This window comes from Xenia sp. Carnegie-2017, unplaced genomic scaffold (genome assembly GCF_021976095.1).
Source record: "Xenia sp. Carnegie-2017 unplaced genomic scaffold, XeniaSp_v1 HiC_scaffold_16, whole genome shotgun sequence".
NCBI lineage: Eukaryota > Metazoa > Cnidaria > Anthozoa > Malacalcyonacea > Xeniidae > Xenia > Xenia sp. Carnegie-2017.
The window spans coordinates 8,854,248-8,881,586 of NW_025813469.1; the positions used below are offsets into that span (position 1 = coordinate 8,854,248).

Below are 27,339 nucleotides of genomic sequence, written 5' to 3' on the forward strand. Positions count from 1 at the left end.
GCCATGATTCAAATGTTTTTTGGACTCATATGCATTAATTAATCGACCAAGATACGTCCTCCATCGCCGAAGGGGAGAGTTTCAATGTCACATCAAAGTTACCCCTGTTTGACTTAAGAGCGGTTGTTTTGTCCCTATCAAGATCACGACATAACAGTGGGCTATATTCAACGCCAGGAAAACAAGCTACCAATTAACTTGGATGAACTCAACGGATGCCATGTAGTACCCAGGTCGCATGAGCTGAGTACAAGTATGAATAGATTCCATTTTAAAGTGGTGATATGTTACAAGTGTGTTAAGCTCTTTTAGGTTTAATATCATTCTAAAAGATCCATCTTTCTTTGCTCTAAGAAAGATGTTGGAGATAAACTCGCCCTGTTCATACATGCTTGTAACAATGATACCTTTCTCTAGAAATTTTGTAACTTGAGGATGGACATTTTGTACTTCCAAAGGAGATATTTTTATAGAGTGGGTTTGTTTCAGCTGGACTGGGTCTATAAGAAAATCAATCTTTTATCCGCTCACAGCTGATAAAATGGAAGGATCGTGAGTTAGCTCCCTTTACTTCCTAATAAATTGTTGCATCCGGCCTGCAACTATACTACAATCATTGGAATTATATGAGCTGGTCGACCGTTTATCGTTTCGTTTCCGTTTTTGGCTTGTCAGTTGCTGTGGAGCCTTTTTGCTTTCTTTCACTGTTTTCAGGCGTTCCTTTAAGTCATCACCAAACAGTTCTGCAAGAACAGGTTCATTGTTACGACAGATTTCCTTGTAATTTTTATCAACGTCAAGTTTGAACAAGTCCCTGCGGCCCATGTTCAGATCATTAATAGCTGAAGCAAGAAGCACAATGGATGTGGACAGGCCATCCCAGATAACCTCTGGTGTTCGTGCAGGTGTTGCAAGGTTTGTTCCAAGAGAAGTACTAATCGTTCCCGCAATTCGGGAAATCGGAATGACTCCCTTTATTAAGGCTTCTAATTTTTGTGTACGTGAAACCATGTTACGTGTGGCTTTCCTAGCAACGTCCCAAATTTCTGGGTTTACCTTTGTAACTCTTAACAGGTCACAGTTTTCGGGGCGTTTTACTCCTTCCTTCCGTTTTGCTAATGTTTGTTCGTTTTTTCCAGTGGACAAAATACAGGTAGGATATTAGAAATTTTAGTTGGCAATGTTTGGTCGGTCGGTTCATTCTCAGTCATTTCGTGAATCAGCTTATCTACCAAAGCATCGCTTTTGTTTTCTAAAGCTGTATCTGTATCTGCAACTCCAGCAGCAGCCCTGTTGGTCGAGTGTTTGTCATCAGTTTCAACTTCAGACATATAATCACCATCGTTCATTTGCCGGTCAGCGTCATAAGCCTGCTTAAGATCTTTTACTACAGGAGCAAAAGAACTCATCAAGACAGTAAGTTGATCGACTTTCCTGTTAAGGTCATCCAAAGTAGTTCTCCCGTCATTTCCTTCTTCCAAAACTATTTTGTCGTTCTACAAAGCAGGATGGCAAATTATTTTATGGACTATTCTTATATAACCAAAAACGCCATCTGTAATGGCAGTGAGCAAGGTAGAGAATGATTAATGTGCGCATGCGTAGTATTTCGTGGGATCTCTGCGGTAGAAGCTAATAGAATCGAGGCTTCCAAATTTCAATGCTTTAGAATTTTGCTTTAAAGAATATAAAGTTTGATCAAGTACGTCGTGGATGAAAGAAGTCAAACAACATGGACAAAGTAAGAAATTTATGCAATAAATAAGTAAGAAAACTTATCAATACTTTTCTCACAAAACATGCTAGTGCCCAATGGTCACCACAAGGAGGTTTTCAATCCTCACCACGAAAAAAGTCTAAAGAGAACCTGTTAAAAAAATGTACCTAGGCAATACTACAGCGGCCATGTTGGCTCTTAACTCCCCCACAATGGCGGACAGAAAAGCTGTGACGTCACGTGCAAACACTATAGATTCTGAAATAGACCAATGGCCTACCAAAAGCATAATCGAAAAAACGTCAAACGAACCAAACGAAATTCTTTTAAATATACAAGACTAAAAAATGACGGCACTTTCAGAATTATACTAAATCTTACAAAATTTAATCAATGTTTATCATATCTTCATTTTAGAATGGATTCATTGAGTACGATAATCAAGTTAGTTGACAAAAATTGTTCTATGGTGGGCGTCGATCTCAAAAATGCATCTTATTCCATACCTATTAGAGAAAGAGGTCGTAAATACTTGAAGTTTTATTGGAAAGACAGACTCTATCAATTTTCTTGCCTACGGCCCCACCCTCATGCAACGTCAGTGGACGCATTTAGTCTACTCTGATCTCAACATATGTTCTACGCTTTTCCACCCTTCATTATTATAGGAAATGTACCGAAGAAAATAAAAGAAAAAAAAGCGAGAGGTGTGTACGCGTGTTCTTCCAAATTAATTAACGCAAGCGTGGTACCCAAAAGCTCTAGCAATGATGGAAATGCCACCAATACACCTAAAGACATCGATGACACTATTAAAACTCCCCAGTCATCCAGATGAGATACGTCGACTTTACAAGAAAATCACTTATGATCGCCATTTCATCCGGGGAAAATCTAACAAACCAAAATCTGTCAAATGCAGCGAAAGAAATTCTCTTTACATCATGGCGTAAAGGTAGAACAAAACAATATAAGTCATATTTGTTTCGTTGAGAAGAATTTTTTCATCAGCAAAAACTTCCACCACATAATTCCTGTACGGCAAAAGCCATTAAATTTCTTAACGAACTTATTCATTTATGGCTGGGGTACAGTGCTGTTAACACTACTCGGTCAGCTCTATCTTTGGTGATCATTCCAAACGCTGGAATCTCATTCGGTAAAGATCCTTTGGTGTGCAGATTTCTAAAGGGAGTATTTGAACTTAAATCATGTACACCAAAATACTCTAAAAAATGGGATGTGAAGAAAGTTCTAAATTACTTAATATTGACCTTAACATTGAATTTCATTCCGTTGACCAAATTAAACTTAAAAACCTCACAATGAACTTAGCCACATTACTTATTTATTGACGGGACAGTGATGTCAAACCATCCACCGAATTTATGCGAATTTTAATCAGTCAACTTATGATGGATGTGTTATTACCATCAATCATGTACTTAAGCAAACTAAGGCAAGGAAACACCAAGCCCCTCTGCACCTACGACCTTACCCGGATGATAAGAGACTTTGCGTCATAAGTTATCTTCAAGAATAAGTTAAGTGCACAACTATTTTGTGGAAAGAAAAAACCCAACGGCTTATAAGTTTTAACAAACCATATAGGGTAGTGACCAAAGATACTGTTGCTTGTGGGGTAAAAGCTACTCTCTAACTATCTAATATTTACTCTATAACTAAAGAATTGACACAGAAGAATTTTCTTGCCACAGCACTTGTTCTGTTTCAACTTATTGTGCAGCTGGCTTAAATTTATCTAACATCATGCAATCAGCAGGATGGTCCAAGTGTGGTACATTCGCGAAGTTTTATGAGAAACACAAGTTGGTGGTGATTTCAGTTCAGTTGTCCTGAATAGCATTGGTAAATGATATAGACTGTTAAATTTTGCATAAAAAGATTTATATTTTTATTGTTCAATTCGATTTATACGCACATAGTAAACAGCTGCAGGACTTTGAAATGTCTTTTGACTCCGTAGTGACTTGACTGATGATCTAGTAGAATTCTAAAATTAAACCAGACTTACCTGTAAGTTGGAGTTTTTGATTGGAATTCTACTAGTCATCAGTCGGGAACGAAGGAGTCACATGCCCATATATATTATTCACACCCTTTTTTACACTCTTCGTTCTTCTTTACTTAAAACTGTTCACGTGAAAAACTGATCAGTTAAGTACGTGCGCGCTTCTCATGTGATTCCTTCGTTCTCAACCATTGAACTAATAAAATACAGGGAACGCTACCTGTAATAGAAATGTTTAATAAATTCTTGAAGCCAAATTTTACACCAAGACACGCTAGATTACACTCAGATACGCCTGTGTAGTGAATCAATTTTCAGAATCTTGAAACACTACACACGCGTGTCTGGGTGTAAGATTTGTCTTCAATTATTTGCTTTAGGTAGCGTTCCATGTATTTTAGTTCAATGCTCCCGACTAATGACTTGTAGGATCCCAATCAAAATTCAACTTACAGAAAAGTCTCGTTTAATTTTAGAATTCTACATTGAAATATATAGCTAAGTGACGACTGTTTCAATGACACATCGTGAACATGCTGTTTTATGTACAGTACGTATATTTTATACTGATTTAGATCTTAAGGATGTTCTGCAAAGAGATGTATACGTGCTACATTGTCGGTCATGAATTGTCATTTGTGTAGTAATACCGTAGGTTATACTTTCGTATTTAATTCATAATCGTTGGGCACTTATGAATTGGTATTTTTATTTGTTCATTTAAGCTGCCAAAAAAATTTAAAGCAAAATTAGCTATGAGAGTATGAAGTTTACCATTTGACTAACGCATTCTCAATGGGAGCAATTATTCTTTTTTGGTTGGCTTCCAAACATTACTGATTTATGATGTTATGAGTGATGACTATAATAATATGCAGATCACATTATAAAGTTGAAACCACAGAACAGGAAATCTTATTTAGTGCTGAAACCATACAACTTCCGTACGAATATAGGTTTATAAAATCTTGTACTGAATACTGCATGGTTTTCATGAAATTTTGAACGTCTTTATCAATTTATTGTTTTTCACATTGCTGTAATGTAGTTTCTTAAAGCAACTTACAATAAAGGAGCATTTATCCATTACTTGCATTTAAACCTGAAATTCTGACATATGATGTCATAAGTGATGAATAATATACAGATCACAACAAGTCGTTCATTATTAAACCATACAACTTCCGCTCAAAAATAAATTTAATTATTTTATACTGAATACTGCTTTTCACGAACTGATAAACGTCTTGATCAAATTAATGTTTTTAAAATGCTCGAATGGAATCTTCTACTGTGAATTAACCAACAAAGCTTTTTATTATGAATATATGGTGAGAAAATGCACCATTTTCAACAATATTAGTTTTGATGGCCAAAATAACAAAGCCACTATCATGTTTCAGAGATCATGTTTCACGTATTTTGTTTCATAGACAAAAGAAAGGGCGAGACCTATTTCTTTGGCTTTGACGCTTCACGTTTTCTTCATCGGAGTGCTTTTCCTTTCTGTTACAAAGTAAAGAAGAAAAGAAGCCAGTGATTGGTAAATGTTTTGATGCCGTGGATATCCATCGCTTAAAAAAAGAAAAGAAATAAGCAAAGGTTCGTTAAATTGTTCTTTATTGTCTGGATATAATATGTGTGTCATTATAAACATAGAATCTAACAGCCATACTAAAGATCATGCAACACGAAAAGATTCAGACAAACGTAATGTTTAAAGAAAATAGCAAAAGATAATTTTAGCCATAATTGTGATATAAAGTTGTCTTTGATGAGATAATGCCTAAATACCAAAGCCGTCATCAGAGACTACTGCTTTGGTATGAATATTATCAATGCCTAAATACTTCCACACTGAATATTATCAATGCCTAAATACTTCCACTGATTTCATTACTGCAAATACTCGTTTTTCATTGCTGCATTTGTACACATTCAATTTCCTTTTTTAATAATATAAAAATTGCATCATATTTATCGTTAAAGCGAAGTTTTATTGTACTTCAAAGGGTTATTAGATAGAAAAATCACGGCGCATGTGAGAGTAATGTAGACGCAGATAGAGATCAGTTTTCAACGCTGTTTGTAATTTCAACAGCATTCAGTCATCACAAAAATGGGCGAGCGCAATGTACACCTAAAGTGCCTCTTCCTCCAAACATTTTTTTGCAATATCAAATCTGTCTATGATTTTAGGCTTCTTTGAGAAAAAAGATTTGAATTTGGTCAAATCGTTTGATTTTTGTCATTAATTTCTCTAAAAGGGTATATTTTGTGAACCATGTGAACCGTGATAATGAGGAGGCTGAAACTAGCTAAATTTCCGACGTCAACCAAGGTACTCGTGATACAAGAGTCGTGTATTGACTGTATTCAATAGCTATCAAGTCACTACTGCTGAAGCATAGCTAAAGTCTATAAGCGTCTAAAAGCCTTGCCTTTTTCTGAAAATGGTAAATAGTTGCATTGCAGCCATTTTTATGAATAAATCAAGACATAGCTCTCGTATGGGTCTTCACACTATGCCTTATAATTATAAAAGGTCCAAGGCTAAGCGAAGAAGAAATATCTTGGTTTTAAAGAAAAGCGCGCATTTGAGCCTTTCAGTGCTTCAACACTTTGTTCAGCTCACTTAAAACCAGAGGATTTGGATCGTCAGTTCAGTAGTTTTAAGAAGCAAAAGAACGCTAATTTTCCAGGGCTTCAAAAAGATGAGATTGGAATTAGTGTCTTTCTGACCATCCATATACTGGAGTCAAAATCCCAATCATTATTGCTCAAGTTTCATTGCCTTCCGAGTTTTCTATACAGTATACCGGTATAAAGTTTTTGTCAGAATTATATGACTGAACATTATATTTTGATTCCGATTCATCGCTTTCTTCGCCAAGGGCAATACTTCAGAAGGGGCACTTTAATTTAATGTATGCTCCCGAGGAAAATAGTGAGTTTTGTTTTCCGAGAGAAATATTGATGAGATTTATAGGAAAATTTGCATTAGTTCACTGTTCTGAAACTTCACTCGAATGAGGGGACTGTATTTTGACAATTGTTTTTAACATTTCGATAAGATATTTACAGTGGTTGTGCACAATTTTTACAAGACGGATTTCCAAACGTTGGTACTTCACGATTCGGAATATTTGAAGTGATAGAGTTAAGATTACGGACAACCGTCAATCCTTAACCTGAGTTTTCGTACTTTATTTCTTTCTGCAATACGGTTGCTAAATTACCAAATTTGTACGACCAATTCATTCACCAATAACTCCAACTTTTTTCCTTCGGTAAATTTTTTAAAAATTCGTGTGGATGTTTATTCCAACAAAAAATATAACATACGCAAAATAGAGCAACTCCCTAAGTTCTAATTAAACAAACTATCTGATTTTTACGGAGATAAAACTATTATTCGGAGTTTCATCTTCGTATCTCTTACTAATCATTCTCCATCATCTTGCATAGTTTATATATATATATATATATATATATATGCACTGCAGATAACGTCAAATGTTTGAAGTAAGCTGTACTATAAGGCTGTGTTCACACTATACCGGATTCGAACATCACGACATCTTCATTTGCTTTAAAGGGGTAACTGTACGGAGTAAAGGCTCATTAAGTTAATAAATTCAGTTCATTTGATTGTGTTTCTGTCGTTGAACAAATTCACTGCCTTTTAGTACAAAAGAAATTCAACTTGCTACGATAGTAATCCGGTATAGTGTAAACGGGGCCTACGTAATCTATGATAACGCGTTATTATAAACATTTTTTGCTATTGATAATATTGCTCAAAGTTATGGTCATCTATTACATAAACCAAAACAATGAAAATCATATGCCTTATCTTTGCTTTACATAACAATCTATTCTTAAGATTATTTAAATTCAGTGACACAAAATAATATGCCACGTATCGACTCAAAAGATATACATACAGTGCTTAATTTGCCAAGAACGTCAATTGCGAAAACCTGAAAACTTAAACCATCAACCAGTAAAAGGTTTATGAGACAAAATAAACTAAATCATCATGTGTGTTTACGATGTATAAATCAGTCAATAAATGTTAATTGTTTGCGATCTATTAAGCTTTTTATACATTTTGAAATAATTATAATTTAGCTATAATACAAGAAAGTATATTTAATATAGATTACCTGAAGAAGTATTGTATAATTGTGCAATATGTGTTATTTCACTAACTTTGTGTTATGATTCAATGATATATATGCCTCACGAAGCGAATTTATTTTGAAAGAATAATTCTACAGCTAATGTTGAACTGTTCAAATATTTGAGTCATTTTATAAGTATAGAAATGTCGACAAGTAAAATAAACAAATCCGTTCATTAGTGATATAAACTTGTATCGCTTGTTATACATATGGTCTATGAATTTGAAGATTTTTGCGACATAGCAAATACCTCTCGCTTCCATTGTTTTTCGTGACAAAATCTGCCAAATGTTTTTGTTGATTTCATAAAAGTATATGAGTTAATGAGTATAAACGCACTGCTGAAACATAAAGTCCTATTACGGGAATAAAGCATTAAAACTAACATTTTTTGCACAAATCAATCAATTTGCTCCAAATTTAAAATCAAACATATGGAAAACAGTAAGAATCATAAGCAAAACCTATGCTTTACATAACAATCTATTCTTAAGATAATTCGAATTCCGTGGCACAAAATAATTTGCCACGTATCGACTCAAAGGATACATATGACGCTCAACAGTATAAACTTGAAAACCTGAAAGTTTTAACCATCAATCAGTTAAAGGTTTGTAAGACAAAATACACAGAATCATTACGCGTGTTTAAGGTGCTTTTGTACGATATAATATGATAATTATTTGCTACTAAGTACTATTATGTTTTTATATGTCTTGTCTATGTTTTTAAGCCCTGCTATTATTATGACAGTTGATATCAATGAATTCCCTAGATACAGGTAAAACAGGTAAAATTTTAAGTCACAAATTAACACAGCAATTTTTCTAACAGCTATTCAAATCGATGTGAATGATCGCTTAAATTTGTGTCATCACATTATTAACACAGAATAACTGAATAAAAGGATATTTGATTATTTTTTTCATTGAAGTTTGAATTAAACTATGCTTGTCTCACATTAATTGGCTAATGTGGAATCAAATCATTCTTGCTTTGCGACAGATTTGATCTGAATTTATAAATGTATGGGCGCGTACGGAATATTGATAATTGCGTAGGCTAGAGTTCAAATTTTCATCATTAACCAATTTAAGCTGTTTTAAAATCCATTGCTTTGTATTCATTACAACATGCATATTAAGTATGAGCCCTTCCCCCCTAAAATTAACAAACCACATACACCCATTTTAGTATATATATATATATATATGATAATGATAGGGATTCTATATATAATATATGTAACCGTCATGTAACTTAACACCTTTTAGACGATGTATATAGCCAGCAAATAAAATATTATCTGTCAGTTGCCTGAAGATCGCCCTATGGCGTGAAACTCTGAGTAGCAACAGCAAACAATTGTCCATTTTATTTTAGTTCATTTTATATATATATATATATATATATATATATATATATATATATATATATATAAAAGATAAACGTTTCTCCGGATTTTTTAAATGATTTTTATTGAGCTTTCGACTCGTTGCTTCGAGCCTTCATCAGAATGAGGATATTTATTTACACGTGCTTTTAGCTTGGAGACGTTTAGAGCGTCTAATTGGATGAGTGGGTGGATTAATGTGATTGGATGGAGTGAAATGCGTTGCCATGGGTTTTGGTGTGTTGTTAATATGGTTGGTGTTAATAATATTAGAGTGTAGTGTTTTAGTTTTGGTGTTGTTTGTAGCTTTTTTGTCTTTTTTCTTTTAGGCGAGTTTTAGATGCTTACGTACGATGTATGAATATGATCATTATTAGCTACTAAGTACTATTATGCAACGGTTTTGTATGCAATTATTTTGTTCATTTGCCTACCATACCGATTGCAAATTTTATATCAGTTTTTATAAATTGCATGTTGGAGATTAATAATCGTTTTATCCAGATTGTATCGTGTTGAAAAATGTTTTACGTCATTGTATTTGTGTTATCATCAAATAAAATTTATAAATTTATACCTGAGGAGCAAATTCAAGTTAAAAATGTTGAAAATAACTGATGTCATGACATCATTGAGTATTTTAAACATTTAAATTGTTTTAGAAGTAGAACTGTTGATACTGGTTTATCTTTGCTATAATTTAGTATTGCTCATTATATTCACAGTTTCTGATTATTAATATAGAATTTTGCTAATTTTATAATGTTGCAAGTATGTTTATTTCTTCCAAGGCCTATGGGTGTCATATAAATATGTAATAGTAATGAATTCGCCAAAAAAGCCAAAATTCACACCGAAAACTTAAAAATTATTGCATATTTCCGATAGACACCTCAAATGCAGAATTCACTAACCACACTAGATTCTGCTGCTCCATGACCTTTGGCTCAAACTTCTTCAGTCATCATTTTCTTGCTTTTTATTTATGATTTTTTTGAATAATCAATATGTGACACTTCGCTGTGATTGTGATTTAAAACTACCAAACAACCAAAGTCAACTTATAGTTTAGGACCTGTATAAGAGTTTGTATGCATTTCATTTACCAGAAGTTATATAAACTGTTTTTAGGTAAAATGACCATGAAGAACAACATGGTATATGTGCCATTTGCTCATTCCGGGACAAAAGTCCTGAAATTGAGACCCCACTGAAACCGCAGTGTCGACATAGCTCTAACTTCCAGAAAAAATAGCAATAACAATTCTGTAATGTTTAAGGACTTTAGAAGGTTAACTTTTAGGGGTGGTCATGGGAGGAATAATTTACATAAATTTAATATTTACTGAGAAAATTACCATACACCAGCTATGGTCAGATGCCAATTTTGCAAAATTAACAAATATTGTTGGCAGAGATTGAATTTTCATTTTTTCCAAGAAAAAAGCATATATGATGAAAAACCACACTCAACTCACTTTAATTATTCGTTATTTCAAGCATTTGACATTGTTTTTGCTGGCATACAATAGAATGTATTTCGCATACCTAACTCCTTAACCAGCTTTCGGCCATATTTTGCCGTCTTGCGTGTTTTTTATCGCCGAATCTTGAAAGTATTCGGCAAATCATGCACATTTTCTTGATTACTAATGACAAAAATAAGATTTTAACCCAAGTTTTGTCAAGTTTGGATGCAATGCAGTGTCTTTTATCTTAGGTATTTCGTACACGGACATTTCGTTAATATCGGCGCCATTGCAAAATGTCGTTATTTTTCCGCTCGATAAGTTCCACTTCATTGACTTCATAAGTATCTTGATTGCAGTAAGTAACGAAATACATTGTATTTTAGTACCAATCGAAAAAATGAAAAGATTAGCTTCATCCGTAAGGGAAAAACCTCCCATAACAAAATTTAGAATCTTAATTCAAAACACAGCTCTAAAAATAACATGTAGATCACGTGCGAGCTTCGTGAAATTCTGTCGCATGCCACTTGACGAGGGGTGATGCCTTTTTCAAAACTTTATTTCTCTTGTGTGAAACAATTGGATTTTGTTTTTAATTGCATGTTTCGTAAGATTGAGTTGCCTGTACAAACGTAACACATAAGTCAGCCGTGAGGTTAAGTGGAAGGAAAACGCTTCGTAATGTTTATTTAAGAAATCTTCAATCAATGCAAAAACTTCACCCCATGATGCATGGGGTAGAAAGATAGATAATTGTGGAGAATATTAATACAAGCAAATTACGCCGTATTTTAAATTTATTGTTTTCTAAAGATTATAACATGCATATATGAATATATGCCTCCCCCATAATTATCGTATTTCCTACGCCTGTATGACTATACACATACCCGAGAGAAAATATCATACATTTAATTATTCTCATAAAAAGCTAAGAGTCCTATATAGTAAGCTTCCTGCACGTATTATGTCATAATGTAATAATACAATAAATACCTAAGCAAAAACCAAAATTATAAGCGTTTCTCTGTTTTCATAACAATTAGTAAATATATCCTTAAGATGATTTAAATTCCGTGGAACAAAATAATTTGCCACGTATCGACACAAAGAATATATGTGACCCTTACAAGTTGCGCGTGCAATATTACATTTTTGTAACATAAAAAAGCGAGATTTATTAGGATATAATGCCGCGAAAACGTAATCATACTTTTCATTAGTTGCTTTAAACATCGAAAAACGTGTAACTAAATAAAACAGGCAGAACAAATCTCCATTGCAGACTAAGTTATATCATGTAGATTTCATTTAATGCGTATATAATTATTTAAACGGATTCCGTTTTTTCTAACACACCCTGTATAATGATTTGGATTTGTCGTTAGTATAATCAAAATGATGGAAAAATAGATGTGCTTCACTCTTAATTGTCATCTTGTCACTAACACTAAATAAAAAGACTTTTATTCATTTCTTTTTATTCAAGCTTTTAGCAAATATTACTTGCCTCACGCTGATATGCTTATATAAAATCAAGATACTCTGGCTTTGCAATCGACTGCATAAAAATAATATAACTTCTCTTTTCGATTCTAAAGTATTTATATAGTGGTTATAATCAGTTTTAAGTGCATTCAAAATATATGTCACAGAGAATGAAAAATAATATGCTCAAACTCAAAGTCCTCAACAAAGAATGAAAAGATCATATTTAAAATAGTGTTTGTCTCGTTATGATAAGCAAATGTTGAATCAAACCCTCTTGTTTTGCAATCGTATATGAGTATGTATATACACACTGCAGAGAATGTAAAGATAATCCTATAGTAAGCATATACTTTATGATAATGCATAAGATTTTACATTTTTTTACCTATCAATCATCATGCTCTAAATTAAAATCAAACATATAAATTATAAAAAACAATAAAAATCATAAACCGTATCTTTGCTTTGCATTACAATCTATTCTTAAAATGACTTAAATTCCACGGCACAAAATACGACCACATATCAATGTAATGAATATGTGTGACGCTTATAAATTGCCCTTGCGTTATATCGGAAAATACGAAAAATTCGACTGTGAACCAGTAAAAGGTTTGTCAAACAAAATTCACAAAATCGTTATGAGTGTTTGCGATGTATAATTGTCATCATAATGTAATTGCTCGCCATATATTAAGCCATTTAATAAACTTTGAAGAAATTTTGATCTTGCCTGATACTATAAAATCATATTTATTTTAGATTACCTGTAGAAACTCATGACCGTATTGTTGAATATTAATTGAAAAAAGTCAAAAATACAAATAGCAACAACGATTTGCAAAGCAAAAACAAAACAAGGTATGTTTGTGATGATAATTGGTATGTTAAGGATGTTGAATTGTTTGTTAGAAATCATGAGATTATAGTCTAAATAGGATACATATTTGAGTTGTTTTAAAAGTATGGAAATACTGTCACCAATTCTTTTTATTATTGCTGTAAACTTGTACTGCTCGTTAAATGTATGGTTTCTGAATGTGGAAATTTGCATATTTTAATAATGTTGCAAATGTGTTTTGTTTCGGTTTGTTCTTATGACGAACTCTGCCTAAATGCTTTTTTTTGTTTGCATTTGCTTATTTAGCGTGTTTGCTTTATTAAATTATGTGTTTAAAAGTGGTTTTTGGACAGTTCTGCGCATATTCAATTTCTTAGGGTTTGTACAATTTTAAACAAAGCAAGTTAAAAGTACTATGTAAATCAGTTTGTATTTGCTATAGATAAGTATCGCTTATTGCAAGAATTTTACTAATTTTAGTAATGTTGTAATTATCTTTTGTTTACATTGGTTTTGTTCACAAAATTTGCTGCGAAATGTTTTGAGGCTACATTTAGTTAGGAAGTAGGGAACTATTGACAATTTGAATGCGCATATTGTGCTCATGTCGAGTGGATTGTTTTTACATAAACGCCTGTCCGCGCTGACTTTATTGAAGACTTTTTCGTTTTTCCTTCGGTAAATTTTTTAAAAATTCGTGTGGATATTTATTACAACAAAAGATATAACATATGCAAAATAGAACAACTCCCTGAGTTCTAATTGAACAAACTATCTGATTTTAACGGAGATAAAATTCTCATTCGGAGTTTCATCTCTGTATCTCTGACTAAACCTTCTCCATCATCTTGTATAGTTTAGCGTCTCATTATTTTATGCCTTAAGACTTGCACTTCTCTCGATTATGCTCAATATTTGATTTCTTGTAACTTGTGTCAAATTGTGCATTATGTTCAAATGATATTTGTATTTTTCTTATTGTTGTTTGTATTGCGCAAATAGAAAGTTTGGTTTGGCGTTTACGGCAAACCGCAATCCTAAATTATCCATGTGCCATTGAGATTTGTTTTTTCGAAAAAATCGAATTTAATACGTAATTTTCCATTTGTATTTTACAATTTGCACTGTCAGGAGCTGTATTTCCTGTTTTATTAAAACTCTGTTGATAGCTTGATAGGCATATTCATGATTTATACTAACTTAAAATAATTACTATGCTTCACAAAAGTCACTTTGTTGTAATAGAAATACAAAAAAAAGCATGCGAAACTTTACCTACAACAAAAAGCTCCTCCTGCCCTTAAAACCTGAACTGCTAACCGTAACGTAAACGGCAAAGACGTCATCACGCCTCGACGAAAATTTGAGTTTTTATGATTTTTAATTTTTTGCAGACAAAATAATTCGCTAGCCAATCATATTTTTTAGTGGTTTTTGATTTTTGCATGCACGTTTGTCTGCCGTACTCAGTTTTTAAAATGGTGGACGTTAAGAAGTTTTTTGCTTGGGAAATGATGAAATTTCCATATCATCTTACAAATATACTTTACCGAAAACAAAGTTTGAGAAAGCAATTTCTTGAACAAAATACGAAACAAATGATACTCATGGAAGCATTTAATATGCCGTGAAGACTAAGCTCTCTCACGAGCAGATAAAATTCTCCTTTTCATTACCGTTACAACTTACAAACGACGTACAAAAAACTATTGTTGTTTTTGCTTTGTCGTTCTGGTCGTCCTTGCAGCAATGAAAATGATAACACGTTATTTCGAAGTAGTAATGTTGTTACTGTTTGATTCAGCCACTTTCATTGATTTTAGCATTTTGTGAGTTAATTTTTACACGTAAAAAACTAATATACCCAGTCGCACGAAATTTTTTAACTCAAAAATTATCGCTGTGGCGCAAAAAATTGCAAGTGGAAAACCGGCTTAATTAGTACATTCAAGGAACATTCAAGGAACATTCAAGGCTCCGTTTGTACAATTAGTTTTTCATTTGTTGCTGTGTTGCGTTAAGTGAGCTGTTTTGAAAACTTAATACACGATCTGTTGATTAAATAGCCGAGTTGAACTAAATACCGTCCATTTTTTTCCACCCTTTTGATATAATTAACATAATTGATGTGATTTAAATCTGGTCAACAATATTACAGAAAACCATTTACTGAATGAGCTTTATTCTTTTGAGAGATGTTAATTGGAGCTAAGCTCAGCTAAACCAAAGTCAAATGCTTAAAATTAATTTACTTGAAAGTGCATCGTGTGGAGCTTTTGTGACCGATTCTCGTTTATTCATTTGTTTCAAATGTAAATGCATCATAACTTAGGTGTAAAGTAAAAGCAAAATCCTTTTACCTCCAGTAATAATATACATGAAAAATTTCTCAATTCTGATTGTTTAAGAGCATGTCAGTCATTGAAAAACTCATTCGTGCATGTTTATGCCAAATTGCACTCGAAACCACGCTTTACATAAACAAATAGCATATTGTTTCATATTTAACCCAATACCTGTAGACTGAGGCACAATTACGTAGGATTGATTATGGTGCTTGAGTCCTAGCAACCTTTGTAAAAGAATTTATTATTGTAGGCACACGTACATGAATATCCTTCCCCCTACAGCGCTCTAGCAGAATATACACGACAGATAAAGACCATAATTGTACACTTTATTTAATTACAAAAAAACACTTGTTGCTATGTTTATCAGATGTGTCTACTAAAATTCCTATATATCTTAATGCAAGATAGTCATTTATACGAAGTAGATTATTATAGATTATTCTTATTGTAGATTATTATAGATTATGCGACTTTGTACCTAGAACTGTGGGTAACGCCAGCAATAGCGTAACCAGCCCGACTTTTTACTTCCGCTATGCAAAGATTTTACTTTTCACTGACTGTGAGAACAGTAGATGTCTAAAGAAATAAAGAATGGTAATCTTTCAGAATTTACATAGCGAAAGTAAATCTGCAAGCTGGCTACGATACTGAACGCCAATGCTAGCGTCTTGTTTTGAGTTCAAAGTAACGTGACGATTTAATACTTATTTTTAGGCATACAAATGGAAAAGTGTCTTGAATACATACCATGGAGCAGTTTTAACTGGTTTGGAAGAATAATACTTATTGTCTTTGGTATATTTGGCTTTATCGTTTCTGGTATTTCATTAAATTTATATGGTGATACTTCATTTGATTGTTATAATGAGATTTTATCGAAGGCCAGCGAAAGCTCTCTCTTAAAAAACATTGAATCAAAATGTTTCAGACAATACAAAGATGGACTAACTTTCAAGTATGATATTTTTCTTGTGGTGTGTTTGAATTTTGTCATTGTGTTATTTTGGAGTATCGTCTATGGATATTATGTAAAGCATCGAGTTGAACACAATGGTAATGACAGTCGAATAGAAAACAGTGACGAACAAAGTGAACCTCTACATGTGGAATATAGCGAAGGAACTCATCAATCTGACAGCGTTGCATTTAATTTTTCTTCATTTTACATTTACATCGTTCATTTGGTGGCTCGCTTTATCATATTGTCTGTCTTTGTTGGGTTATTTTTCTCTGCCAAGTTTCCCATCAATTACACCTGTGAAAGACATCCAATTATGAAAGAAATTTCCTTGTTAAATCACACCATTTCTACCATTGATTGTGTAAATCTCAACGGTGATAAAAGTGAAATCTTAATTATTGTAGTTTTATCTGCCAATTTCATTGTAATAACACTAACAATCTTAGAGCTGTGTTACTTGATGTATAAGACTTGGACAGATAACTCTTTCAAAAAAGAGGATAAATTTTGTACAGCTTACTTGAAATTTGTACTGCTTCAAAAACCTAAAAATTTTTTTGAAGAAAATAAGAACAAAACTGCAAAATGGTTGGAGGAAAATAAAAACGATCTTTATTCCAACACTGTGTTTTTAATGCACGACAACTTTGGTGATGAGATCAAAGAGTGGCGAAATTTTGATAATATTTATGTCGACGTCATACTACAAGCAGAGAGACAATTAAAGAATGCTTACCCAGAAACCTTTAATCGGCATGAAATCTTTCATTCTTACCTTGAAATGAGAAATGATGCAAAAAAACTAACAAGAGTAACTGAGATTTTTAAGCCAATCCTAGGTGAAAAGAGCACGTCGTATCCAAGGTCTATTTTAGTCATTGGAAGGCCGGGAATTGGTAAAACTATGCTGACTAAAAAACTTATATACGAATGGAAAAGTAATCGAGATGAATTTTGGCAAGATAAACTTGTTATTTTAGTGAAATGTCGTGATCTTGAAACTTGTGACAATACTCTCAGAGAAATGTTATATCGGAGTGATGGACTAAAAGATGAACATTATTCTCAAGTTTACGAATTCATGATCACTTATCCAAAACAAACTGTCATTATAATCGACGGATTGGATGAATTATTTTTAAATTATTCAGAGTTCCATGAAATGAAGAACCCTGTATTTAAACTAATAAAAAAGTTAGTTGAAGGTGAAACGCTCTCTGATGCCATTATTCTAGTAACATCACGACCCACAGCTGAAGATGCATATGGATGCTTAAAGTTTGACAGGACTGTGGAAATCTTGGGCTTTTTTGAAGATCAGATTAAAGAATACGTCGACAAGTTTTGTAGTAAAGACAAGAATACAGCCAAAAACATTTATGAGCACGTTGATACTTCTCTTGAACTTAAAAGTTTGTGTTATATTCCTTTGAATAGTTACATTGTTTGTCTGACCCTAAAAGAATACTTGACATGTAAGGCTGAGGATATTCCAAAGACCAACACTGAGTTATACAATAGAGTAATCAAAAACTTGTTGTGGAAGAATCATCCACTTTGCACATCGGGTGAAATACCAAGAACAAATGATTATCTCATACTTCCTTTGCCGCTCAAGCTTAAAGAAGATATTGACAAAGTAACAGATATTGCAGTTAGTGGAATTAAAGAAGGAAATTTGTTTTTTGAAAAAAGTATTAATAGTGCTTTTTATGAGTTAGAAAATTGTGGTGTATTTTACCGTATACCAGATGCAAAACGTTTACAGTACTGTTTCCTACATTTAACTATTCAAGAGTTTCTGGCTGCGCAATGTATTGTAGAGGATTGGGGGAATATTCCACTGTTTTTGGACGAGAATAAACGTGACCCTAAATGGCATTTGGTGATACAGTTTGTTGCTGGTTTAGTTGGAGACATGAATGGATCTGGCATTATCAGAGATACTAAAACCGTAGAAGAGGTTGAACAACGGTAAGATCTTTATTTTTGTTTCTGGTGAAGTTTAGGTTATTGTCTTCGATGAGTTTCGTTTAGTCAGTATTTAGTCCTACTGGACAGGAACCGCATGAACACTAACTTCGTCTACTACATATGCACAGAGTTGTTGCTGGATTGTTATAAGAAATCGCAGCAGTTTTATATAAAGCTGGCAATTATTTATACAAGGCATAACTTCATGCTCTTCTGCAGAGTGTTGTTTCAGTTTTGAAATTGTCGCTGAGTTGCATAAACGTCTGTCTGTTTCAAAACAAAGTTTATGCCTTTTTTACAAAATTTTCTCTTTGAATCTAACGCTGTTATCATTGACGCCGCAATCTAAAGAAAGCGTAAAGGCTAAGGCCTTTTACTTAGTTTATAGCGTGGGGAGCATTCGCGATATAAAGTTTAAAATTGTTTTTTTAAATTTGTTGAGCATTTTTATAATTACCACTATTTAAAATTCATAACAACAATAAAAATGGCAATAATAGTAATGTTGTTGTTGTTGTTCGTCCATCGCAAGCGATAATGACCTTGACAAGTTAACTCAAGTACTAGAAGATTGGGTACGGTGAGTTCTGAGGTGGCTAATGAGCCCAATCTTGGCACGGAATGTTCTTGAACACGAAGGGCAAACCAGAGATGCATCTGATGTTGAAGCACTGGCTGCTCTTGATTTCCGCAGCTCACGTTTCTGTTTGGCGTCCACAGTTCGCCTTTCTTCTGATGCTTGACAGCCCTTGAAGATGAGATCGCGCCAGGTTGATCGGTTCCCTGCAAGTTTGTCCCATGTTGCGGTGTTGATGTTAAAGGACTTCAGTGAGGTCTTTAATGTTTCCTTGAACCGCTTCTTTTGGCCCCTGACTGATCTTTTGCCGTTGGAGAGCTCACCATAAAGCAGTTGCTTAGGTATCCGCTCATCTGGCATGCGAGCAATGTGGCCTGCCCATCGGATCTGTGCTCTCATCAGCAAGGTGTAGATGGGTGGCTGGTTGGATCGAGAGAGGACATCTGTGTCTGTCACCTTGTCTTGCCACTTGATTCTCAATATCCGACGGAGACAGGTTGTGTGGAAGTGATTCAGCTGTCTCGCATGCCTCTGGTAAACAGTCCAGGATTCACATGCAAAAAGGAGAGTTGGTAATACTATGGCAGAGTAGACCTTCAGTTTCGTTGCAGTGGTGATCCCTCTACGCTCCCAAACGTTTGTGTGCAACCTGCCAAATGCGGAGCTGGCTTTGGCGATCCGGTTGTTCACCTCTGCATCAATAGTCACGGCTCTGGAAAGAGTGCTCCCTAAATATGTGAATTTGTCAACTGTCTGACGTTGTCCATTCACTAGTATGGTAGGCTCAGTGTAGTGTGTATGAAAAGAAGGCTGATGAATGACCTCTGTCTTCTTGGTACTGATGGTTAGACCAAAGTTGTCACAGGCTGCGGAAAATTTATTCATGCTGATCTGCAACTCCGATTCTGAAGACGCGTTGAGGGCGCAGTCATCAGCAAACAGGAAGTCACGAATAATGGTCTCCTTAACCTTGGTGATAGCTTGCAGTCTACGTAGGTTGAATACGCTCCCATCCATTCTATATTTGATGCTGATACCATCTACACCATGGTGATAATCATCAGTTAACATGGCAGTGAAAACCATGCTGAACAATGTTGGAGCCAGTACGCAGCCCTGTTTGACACCATTTGTGACTGGGAAGGGTTCGGATTATTCACCATCAGCTAGTACTCTGGCCAACATGCCATCGTGAAATTGACGAACCATCAAGATGAATTTCTCTGGACAGCCAAACTTGGACATAATTCTCCAGATGCCCTGACGGGAGACTGTGTCAAAAGCTTTTGTCAAATCAACAAAGGTGGTGTACAGATCTTGGTTCTGCTCTTGACACTTTTTCTGGAGTTGTCGTGCTGCGAAAATCATATCAACAGTTCCACGGCCCTTACGAAAACCACACTGTGATTCTGGTAGCAGTCCTTCTTCAAGGTTGTCTATTAGCCGGTTTAGTAACCCTCGGGCAAGAATTTTCTAGGCTATTGATAGGAGTGAGATGCCACGATGATTATCACAAGACTGACGATTACCCTTCGTCTTGTATAGGTGAATAATCGAGGCATCTTTCAATTTCTTGGGATGGATCCTTCTGCCCAGAAGGATTGGAAGAGTTCAGTGAGCTTCTTGAAAAATATGGGACCACCAACTTTATATATCTCGGGTGGAATAGCATCTGCACCAGGGGCTTTACCACTAGAGAGCTTGTTTATTGCCTCCCTGACTTCTGATTCAACAGGTGGAACATCCATGGTCGTGTTGATTTTGACCTGTGGCAACCTGTCTATTGCCTTATCATTGATGGAAAAAGACAGCTTCAAAATGTTCAGCCCACATTTGCAAGATCTTTTCCTTCTCGGTAATTAGTGAAGTCCCATCTGAGCTCAAGAGAGGGGAATTTCCTGACGATCGAGGTCCATATATGGTGTTGAGAGCTTCATAGAACCGCTTTGTATCATTTCTGTCGGTGTAGGCTTGGATTTCATCAGCTTTAGCACTGAGCCAGGAATCTCTCATCACCCGCAGCATACACTGAACTGTTCTCCCTGGCAAAGGCATTCTTCTTGTAGACTGAAGTTGGATCATCTTGGTAAGCACGATGAAGTCTGTGCTTTTCATCATGTAAGGCTTGAATCTCCTCATCATTCTCATCAAACCAATCATGCTCATGTCGGGGAAGGTAGCCCAACACTTGCACTGCAGTTGAGTGAACTATGTCGCTAAAGGATTGCCAGTCTTCTTCGACGTTACCTCAAGGATTGAAGTTGGCAATTTGGGATTCTAGGTCTGTGGATAGAGCTGCACTTGTTTGATGGTTTTCAGCTTGGCAACATTTATCCTCTTTTTGGTCATGCATCCCTGTGGACGTCTCTTTGGTTTAATGCAGATGTTCATTTTAGAGATGATGAGTCTGTGGTCGGTCCAGCACTCTGCACCACACATGGCCTTGTTAATTCTGACATCCTGCCTGTCTTTCTTCCTGACAATGATGTAGTCAATGAGATGCCAGTGCTTCGACCGGGGGTGCATCCATGATGTTTTGTTCCTGTTGGACAGCCGGAATATTGTGTTGGTTAAAAGGAGACCATACGACGAGCATAACTCCAGCAGGCGCAGGCCATTGCTGTTGCACTTGCCTACTCCACTCTTTCCAATGAATCCATCCCAGGCAGAATCACCGCCTACCCTTGCGTTAAAATCCCCAAGTAGGATCAGCTTATCAGTACTGCGCACGGATGAAAGCATAGTATCCAGATCTTCGTAGAGTCTGTCTTTCACATCTTCAGGATTTTTCATTGTAGGTGCATAGGCACTGATGAGTGTGGCCCGTTTACCATCATGTAGATGAATCAGCATTGACATGAGACGATCGTTTGTACCTTTAGGGAGATTGGCAAGCTTTTGCACAAGATGGTTCCTGATGGCAAAACCTACCCCAGACTCTCGGCGCTCATCAGCAGAACGGCCACTCCAGAAGAAAGTGTAGCCACCTCCATTTTCAGTCAGCTGCCCCTCATTAGCGAAACGAGTCTCACTCAGTGCTGCAATTTCGATGTTATATCTTGCAAGTTCTCTGGCAACTAAAGCAGTTCTCCTCTCTGGTCTGTCTGATAAAGGGTTGTCAAGTAATGTACGCACATTCCATGTGCCTAAGGTGATCGGTGTCACCTTAAATTTTTTCTTTCTTATATTTCGACCGCTGGTGTGGAATTCCCGCCAACCGCGGCTTGCTGGCCAGGATGAAGGTTGAAGCAGGCTTTTTTTAGGACACCTTTTCTAGTCCCTCATGTGAGGTGAGCAGTGCATCCCTAAAGAGGGCTGCTCAGACACCCAGGTAGACGCCGAGTTCACTGCTGCTTCAGTCAGTACGAAAGCGACCATTAGACCTGTGCCACCTGTGTGCAGGTCTGCAACTACATCTCCCAGTGTATCCAAACCTGCTGCTTCGTCGCTCACCCATCGCCACAGGGCTTAAGGAAAAAATCTTAACTTCCAGGTTAAGTGGTGCTGTCAAGACGTATGCAAGAATTTATTATAGTGAGGAAAAGCTGGCAGACGTCAACCTCACTCTTCTCTGAAATCACATGGATTCAGTGGCAAGACAGTGTCGAGACGACTGGTGGTGACCTCAGATGCAGGAATATTCGGTTACTGCTAGATGTTATGCAGTCCATCAACAGAGCTCCACCCGGAACCAGACAAGGATAGTTTGGGACAGCAAAATACCAAAACGGAACAAGATGGATGGCGGGTGAAGGCAGCACAATAGCGAGTCATGGCAGATGGACCCTGGGACCAACTAACCTACCAGAAAAGACAGCACCTGGTCTAACCGCACTGTTCTCCAGCAGTTTAAGGAACAAGTCCAGCGGTACATAACTCACATAATGCTCCTGAGAGACCAGGTATGTAACCTACAACGGCCATGACTCGCCATGTGTTACCTTTGATGTTTTGGCAATGCTGTCAACCTCTCAAAGATGGTTGAATGAGATAACTTCTCAGAGATGAAAAGATTAGATCACTTTGTCTGGGCACGTCGCTGGCAGTACTGTCTACGGCATTACAGATAGAAAATGTTGATCATTATCATGATGATAACAAATGGCCAGACAATTACAGACAATAATAGTAATATAAAACAGGGGAAGTACAATTATATTTTGGTGACATATACATATGAAATTTGTTCTCAAAGCATTTTTGCAAAGGAGCGATAACTTTTCTGAACGATACATACTGCAGCAATTTATCGTTTCATTCTTTAAACAAAGATCACGACAAGCTGGGAAGAACTAAAATAAAAGCAAGAGGAAAAAGCTAATTTATTCTATTTGGCAGTTAATGTGAAAAAGTTGATTAATAGTTTTTACATTTTGACCTAATCATATAAGTGTGGAGTTTTCATTTTGTCTAAATAGGTCTGAAATGCACGGAAGTCTTGCTATCGTATTTACAAAATACATCTTCAAAGCAATTTTTACAAAAAAAAGAGATATTTTTTTCATACCAGCTACATTCAACAATTCATCACACCATCATAGAAACAGTAATCAACACTAGCTGCACGAGAAGAACTAAAATGAAAACAATTGCTAAAATCTATTTTGCAATATGCTGTAGTTATTTCCCCAATGTTAATTATGAGTTCTCGTCTGTTTGCCAAGAGTACAAAAGCTATATGTATATAGAAAATTGCCAAAAGAATTTTAAAGTTATTTAAATATGCGCGCGTAGCCAGATGATTTGCAATTTTGTTTGAATGTTAATTTATGTTTTGATTGGCTAATTTAATTTGCAAAGCCAAAGATCACATACTTTGACAAATAAGTGATTGATTTTAGGCCTTCCAGCATAACTGACATTCTCGCAAACTCTCCACATTACTTGATCTTTCCTAAAGTTATTGCACATATATAGTCTTTCAGGTTTTCTGTAGGAAAAAGCTTTCTCTTCATCATGAGCGAAACTAGAACGTTAAGTGGGGGATGTATATTCATATATTCATAACTGCTTGACGGATTTGTTTTGTTAGCGACGATAATTTAAAAAAATCAGCAGGGCAGAGCTAAATATATGATTATTCACACACCCGTCTCTTAGCGTTCTAATTTCGCCCCTGCTTTCCATTACTCAGCTTCCAGAACATACATGATTGGTCAGTGTAAAAATCGGAAACTTTCAACGAGAGCGTAGAATCGAGAATACATAGAAGGGCATCTCGCGTCGGTAACTATTGATGTAAGCGTGTCGCGCAATTTGCTTTGCGCATACCGGAAATTTAACGGCCGCCATTACTCTCGCCAGCAAAGCGTAGAGTGTTTCCCACTCTCATCTTTCGTACGTTTCAACTGCTTCTGATCCAAGGCAAGTGAGCAACGTTGCTGTTCTTAATTTTTTGACTCATTTCTCAAGTGCGAAGGTATCTCGTAGTTGTTCCACATTCTTCTGAATTTCTTCCAATTCGAAGCCAAATTCCCACATACATCCAATTTGGGAGGTAATAGAAACAACAATTAACACCAACTGAGGAGAACTAAACATATGCTAGAATTATTGTCAAAATTTTAATTACAGATTTTCGTCAGTTAACCAAACAGTGCGCAAGTTAGAAGTATATAAACAAGTCGCCATGGGAACATTATCTAATTACAATTACTAAGTTATTGACTATAAAAGTAATAAGAGAGCGTTATAGCTATAGTGGTAAATTTGAGCATTTAAGTCAAAAATAGCTTTATTGATGCAAAAACCTTCTTTCAACTCAAGAGAAAAATTTGAGTAATCGGTGTCGATGATTTTAAACAAAGAGACTGAAAATAAAATTTTAAAAGAAGAAGCATGTATAATATGTCCCATGTTGAACAAAACTTGTTTTTTGAAACTTTGCTGGCTACTTTAATACTTAGTTTGATTACCAAAGGATTATTGTTACACGGACCCAGAATAGTTCTATGTCAAACTTAAAAATGCTATACGTCACCATTGTAGGCCCGTTTCAAACCCTGAATTTTACAAAAGCCAAACGCATTTAGAACAAAAGAAAATTGAGAATTTTATCTTATCATTTCTACTGACTTTAATGCATTCAACAGATGTAGCATGCGTCGACATTTAAAATGGGTTTTGAATTATTGTACTAGCCAATCAAATTCCTGTCATGCAACATCACATATACCCTTACAAATAAGTTATGTATTTTGATTTTATAGGTTTAAAAACTGGATTTCCAATTTAATTTCCGAGGACGGTGATAAAATCCTTGGTTTTCTTGGAGTAAAGTGCTTATACGAGTTGCAGGACAAAGATGTAATGAGGTCAGCTTGCACAGAGTTAAAGAATTTTTCTCAAAAATTGAAAATTGAGGACGTTTCTTTTACGCCTGTTGATTCAAACTCATTATTTGAATTTCTTTCTGAAAGCGAATACATGGGAAATCTTTTTTTTCGCCGATGCACGTTTCACGATATTCAAAGTTTTCTTCCAATGAAAAACTATTTGTTAAATGAGAGAGCGGAATGTTTGATTAATTTAGAGTTTATTTCTTGTACTTTTGGTAAACTTTTTTGTAAGCATCTTAGCGAAGCTTTAAAAAGTAAGAATTGTAAGCTAACTAAGTTGAAATTTGTTGGTAGCACTATAGGTGTTCTAGGTGCTAAATATCTTAGTGAAGCTTTGAAAAGTGAGAGTTGTAAACTTACTGAATTGTCTCTTGATTATAACAATATAGGAGATCAAGGTGCTAAATATGTTAGTGAAGCATTGAAAAGTGAGAATTGTAAACTTACTGAATTGAATGTTGAGTTAAACAATATAGGTGATCAAGGTGCTGAATATCTTAGCGAAGCATTGAAAAGTGAGAATTGTAAACTTACTAAATTGAATATCAATAGTAACAATATAGGTGATGAAGGTGCTAAATATCTTAGTGAAACATCGAAAAGTGAGAATTGTAAGCTTACTGAATTGAATATTGTTTTTAACAATATAGGTGATGAAGGTGCTAAATATCTTAGTGAAGCATTGAAAAGTGAGAATTGTAAGCTTACTCAATTAAATATCGATAGTAACAATTTAGGTGATCAAGGTGCTAAATATCTTAGTGAAGCATCAAAAAGTGAGAATTGTAAACTTACTGAATTGAGTATCGATAGTAACAGTATAGGTGTTAAAGGTGCTAAATATCTTAGTGAAGCTTTGAAAAGTGAGAATTGTAAGCTTACTGAATTGAGTATAAATGGTAACAGTATAGGTGATGAAGGTGCCAAATATCTTGGTGAAGCTTTGAAAAGTGAGAATTGTAAACTTACTGAATTGAGTATCGATAGTAACAGTATAGGTGTTAAAGGTGCTAAATATCTTAGTGAAGCTTTGAAAAGTGAGAATTGTAAGCTTACTGAATTGAGTATAAATGGTAACAGTATAGGTGATGAAGGTGCCAAATATCTTGGTGAAGCTTTGAAAAGTGAGAATTGTAAACTTACTGAATTGAGTATCGATAGTAACCGTATAGGTGTTTAAGGTGCTAAATATCTTAGTAACACATTATAAAGTGAGAATTTATATTCCAACAAGTGATTTTTATTTTTTGTTATATTTCCTCAATGGACTTTTCTCTTTGTATGATACATGATAAAAATGAGATTTCTAATAAAGTTGACTTGCACACATGGTAAACATTTATTCTATTTTATTTCCTTTTGGCTTAGTTCTTCTTTCTATAAGTATCTAAAATGTCTAAAAATATTAATATTTAACAATGGGCTATATTTCTTTTGTTATTTGCACATACTAATAAATATTAAGAAATTTGTTTCTTGTTTACTTTGAGAGGTTTGAGAGAACTCAGTGGTGCATGTGCCTAATTACTCTTTCTGACATTCCTTTACGTTTAAAAAACCCTGTATTTCGAATACAAAATCAAAATATTTTATATACCTATGTTAATTGTCCACTCTAGATCAAACCTCTGTGGAAATGAGGACCAGCGTCGATAAATAATGTTCTGTCTATCTATTAATTTTAAGTCATTGTTAAAGACTATGTTAATTGTCCACTATAGATTAAACTTATATTGTTAGCTACAGAGCTCTTCGGTGCTTGGTACTTAAGCAGACCTCAGGTACTTGTTTCTTCAACAATCATGAAATGCATGCTGCGTCGTCAAATGTAGTCAAATGTAATCGGATGTAGTTAAATGCAGTCTTAAGAGACGACATTTGAAAAAGTCGTTATGTAATAGGGAAGTACATTTGAAAAGGTCGTAAAATATTGCATGGGAGGCAACATTTAAAAAAGTCGTTGTAAGTTTAATTTTGAATGAACAACATTGCCTTGAAACCT

General features: G+C 35.0%; 2 protein-coding genes across 2 annotated transcripts; one reads left to right on the forward strand and one right to left on the reverse strand.

Moving 5' to 3' along the window:
* Positions 1-567: 567 nt before the first annotated feature.
* Positions 568-1,555, reverse strand: LOC124435988. The gene is given in 3 exon segments (XM_046985917.1): positions 568-1,154; positions 1,157-1,496; positions 1,544-1,555. Coding segments are annotated over 3 exon segments (939 nt in total).
* A 1,980-nt stretch (positions 1,556-3,535) lies between these two features.
* Positions 3,536-26,517, forward strand: LOC124435989 (NACHT, LRR and PYD domains-containing protein 12-like). Its single transcript, XM_046985918.1, has 7 exons — positions 3,536-3,586; positions 5,183-5,351; positions 13,055-13,153; positions 16,202-18,422; positions 25,209-25,909; positions 26,249-26,344; positions 26,423-26,517. The coding sequence occupies exons 4-7, from the start codon at positions 16,210-16,212 to the stop codon at positions 26,515-26,517; spliced, it is 3,105 nt and encodes a 1,034-aa protein (XP_046841874.1). The 5' UTR covers positions 3,536-3,586; positions 5,183-5,351; positions 13,055-13,153; positions 16,202-16,209.
* Positions 26,518-27,339: the final 822 nt, after the last annotated feature.

Excerpts from the sequence above, each read along its gene's own strand:
- LOC124435989 (XM_046985918.1), top strand. The coding sequence starts at position 16,210 with ATGGAAAAGTGTCTTGAATACATACCATGGAGCAGTTTTAACTGGTTT. Across the intron at positions 25,910-26,248 it reads TAACAATATAGGTGATGAAG|GTGATGAAGGTGCCAAATAT; the intron begins GTGCTAAATATC and ends GTAACAGTATAG. Across the intron at positions 26,345-26,422 it reads TAACAGTATAGGTGTTAAAG|GTGATGAAGGTGCCAAATAT; the intron begins GTGCTAAATATC and ends GTAACAGTATAG.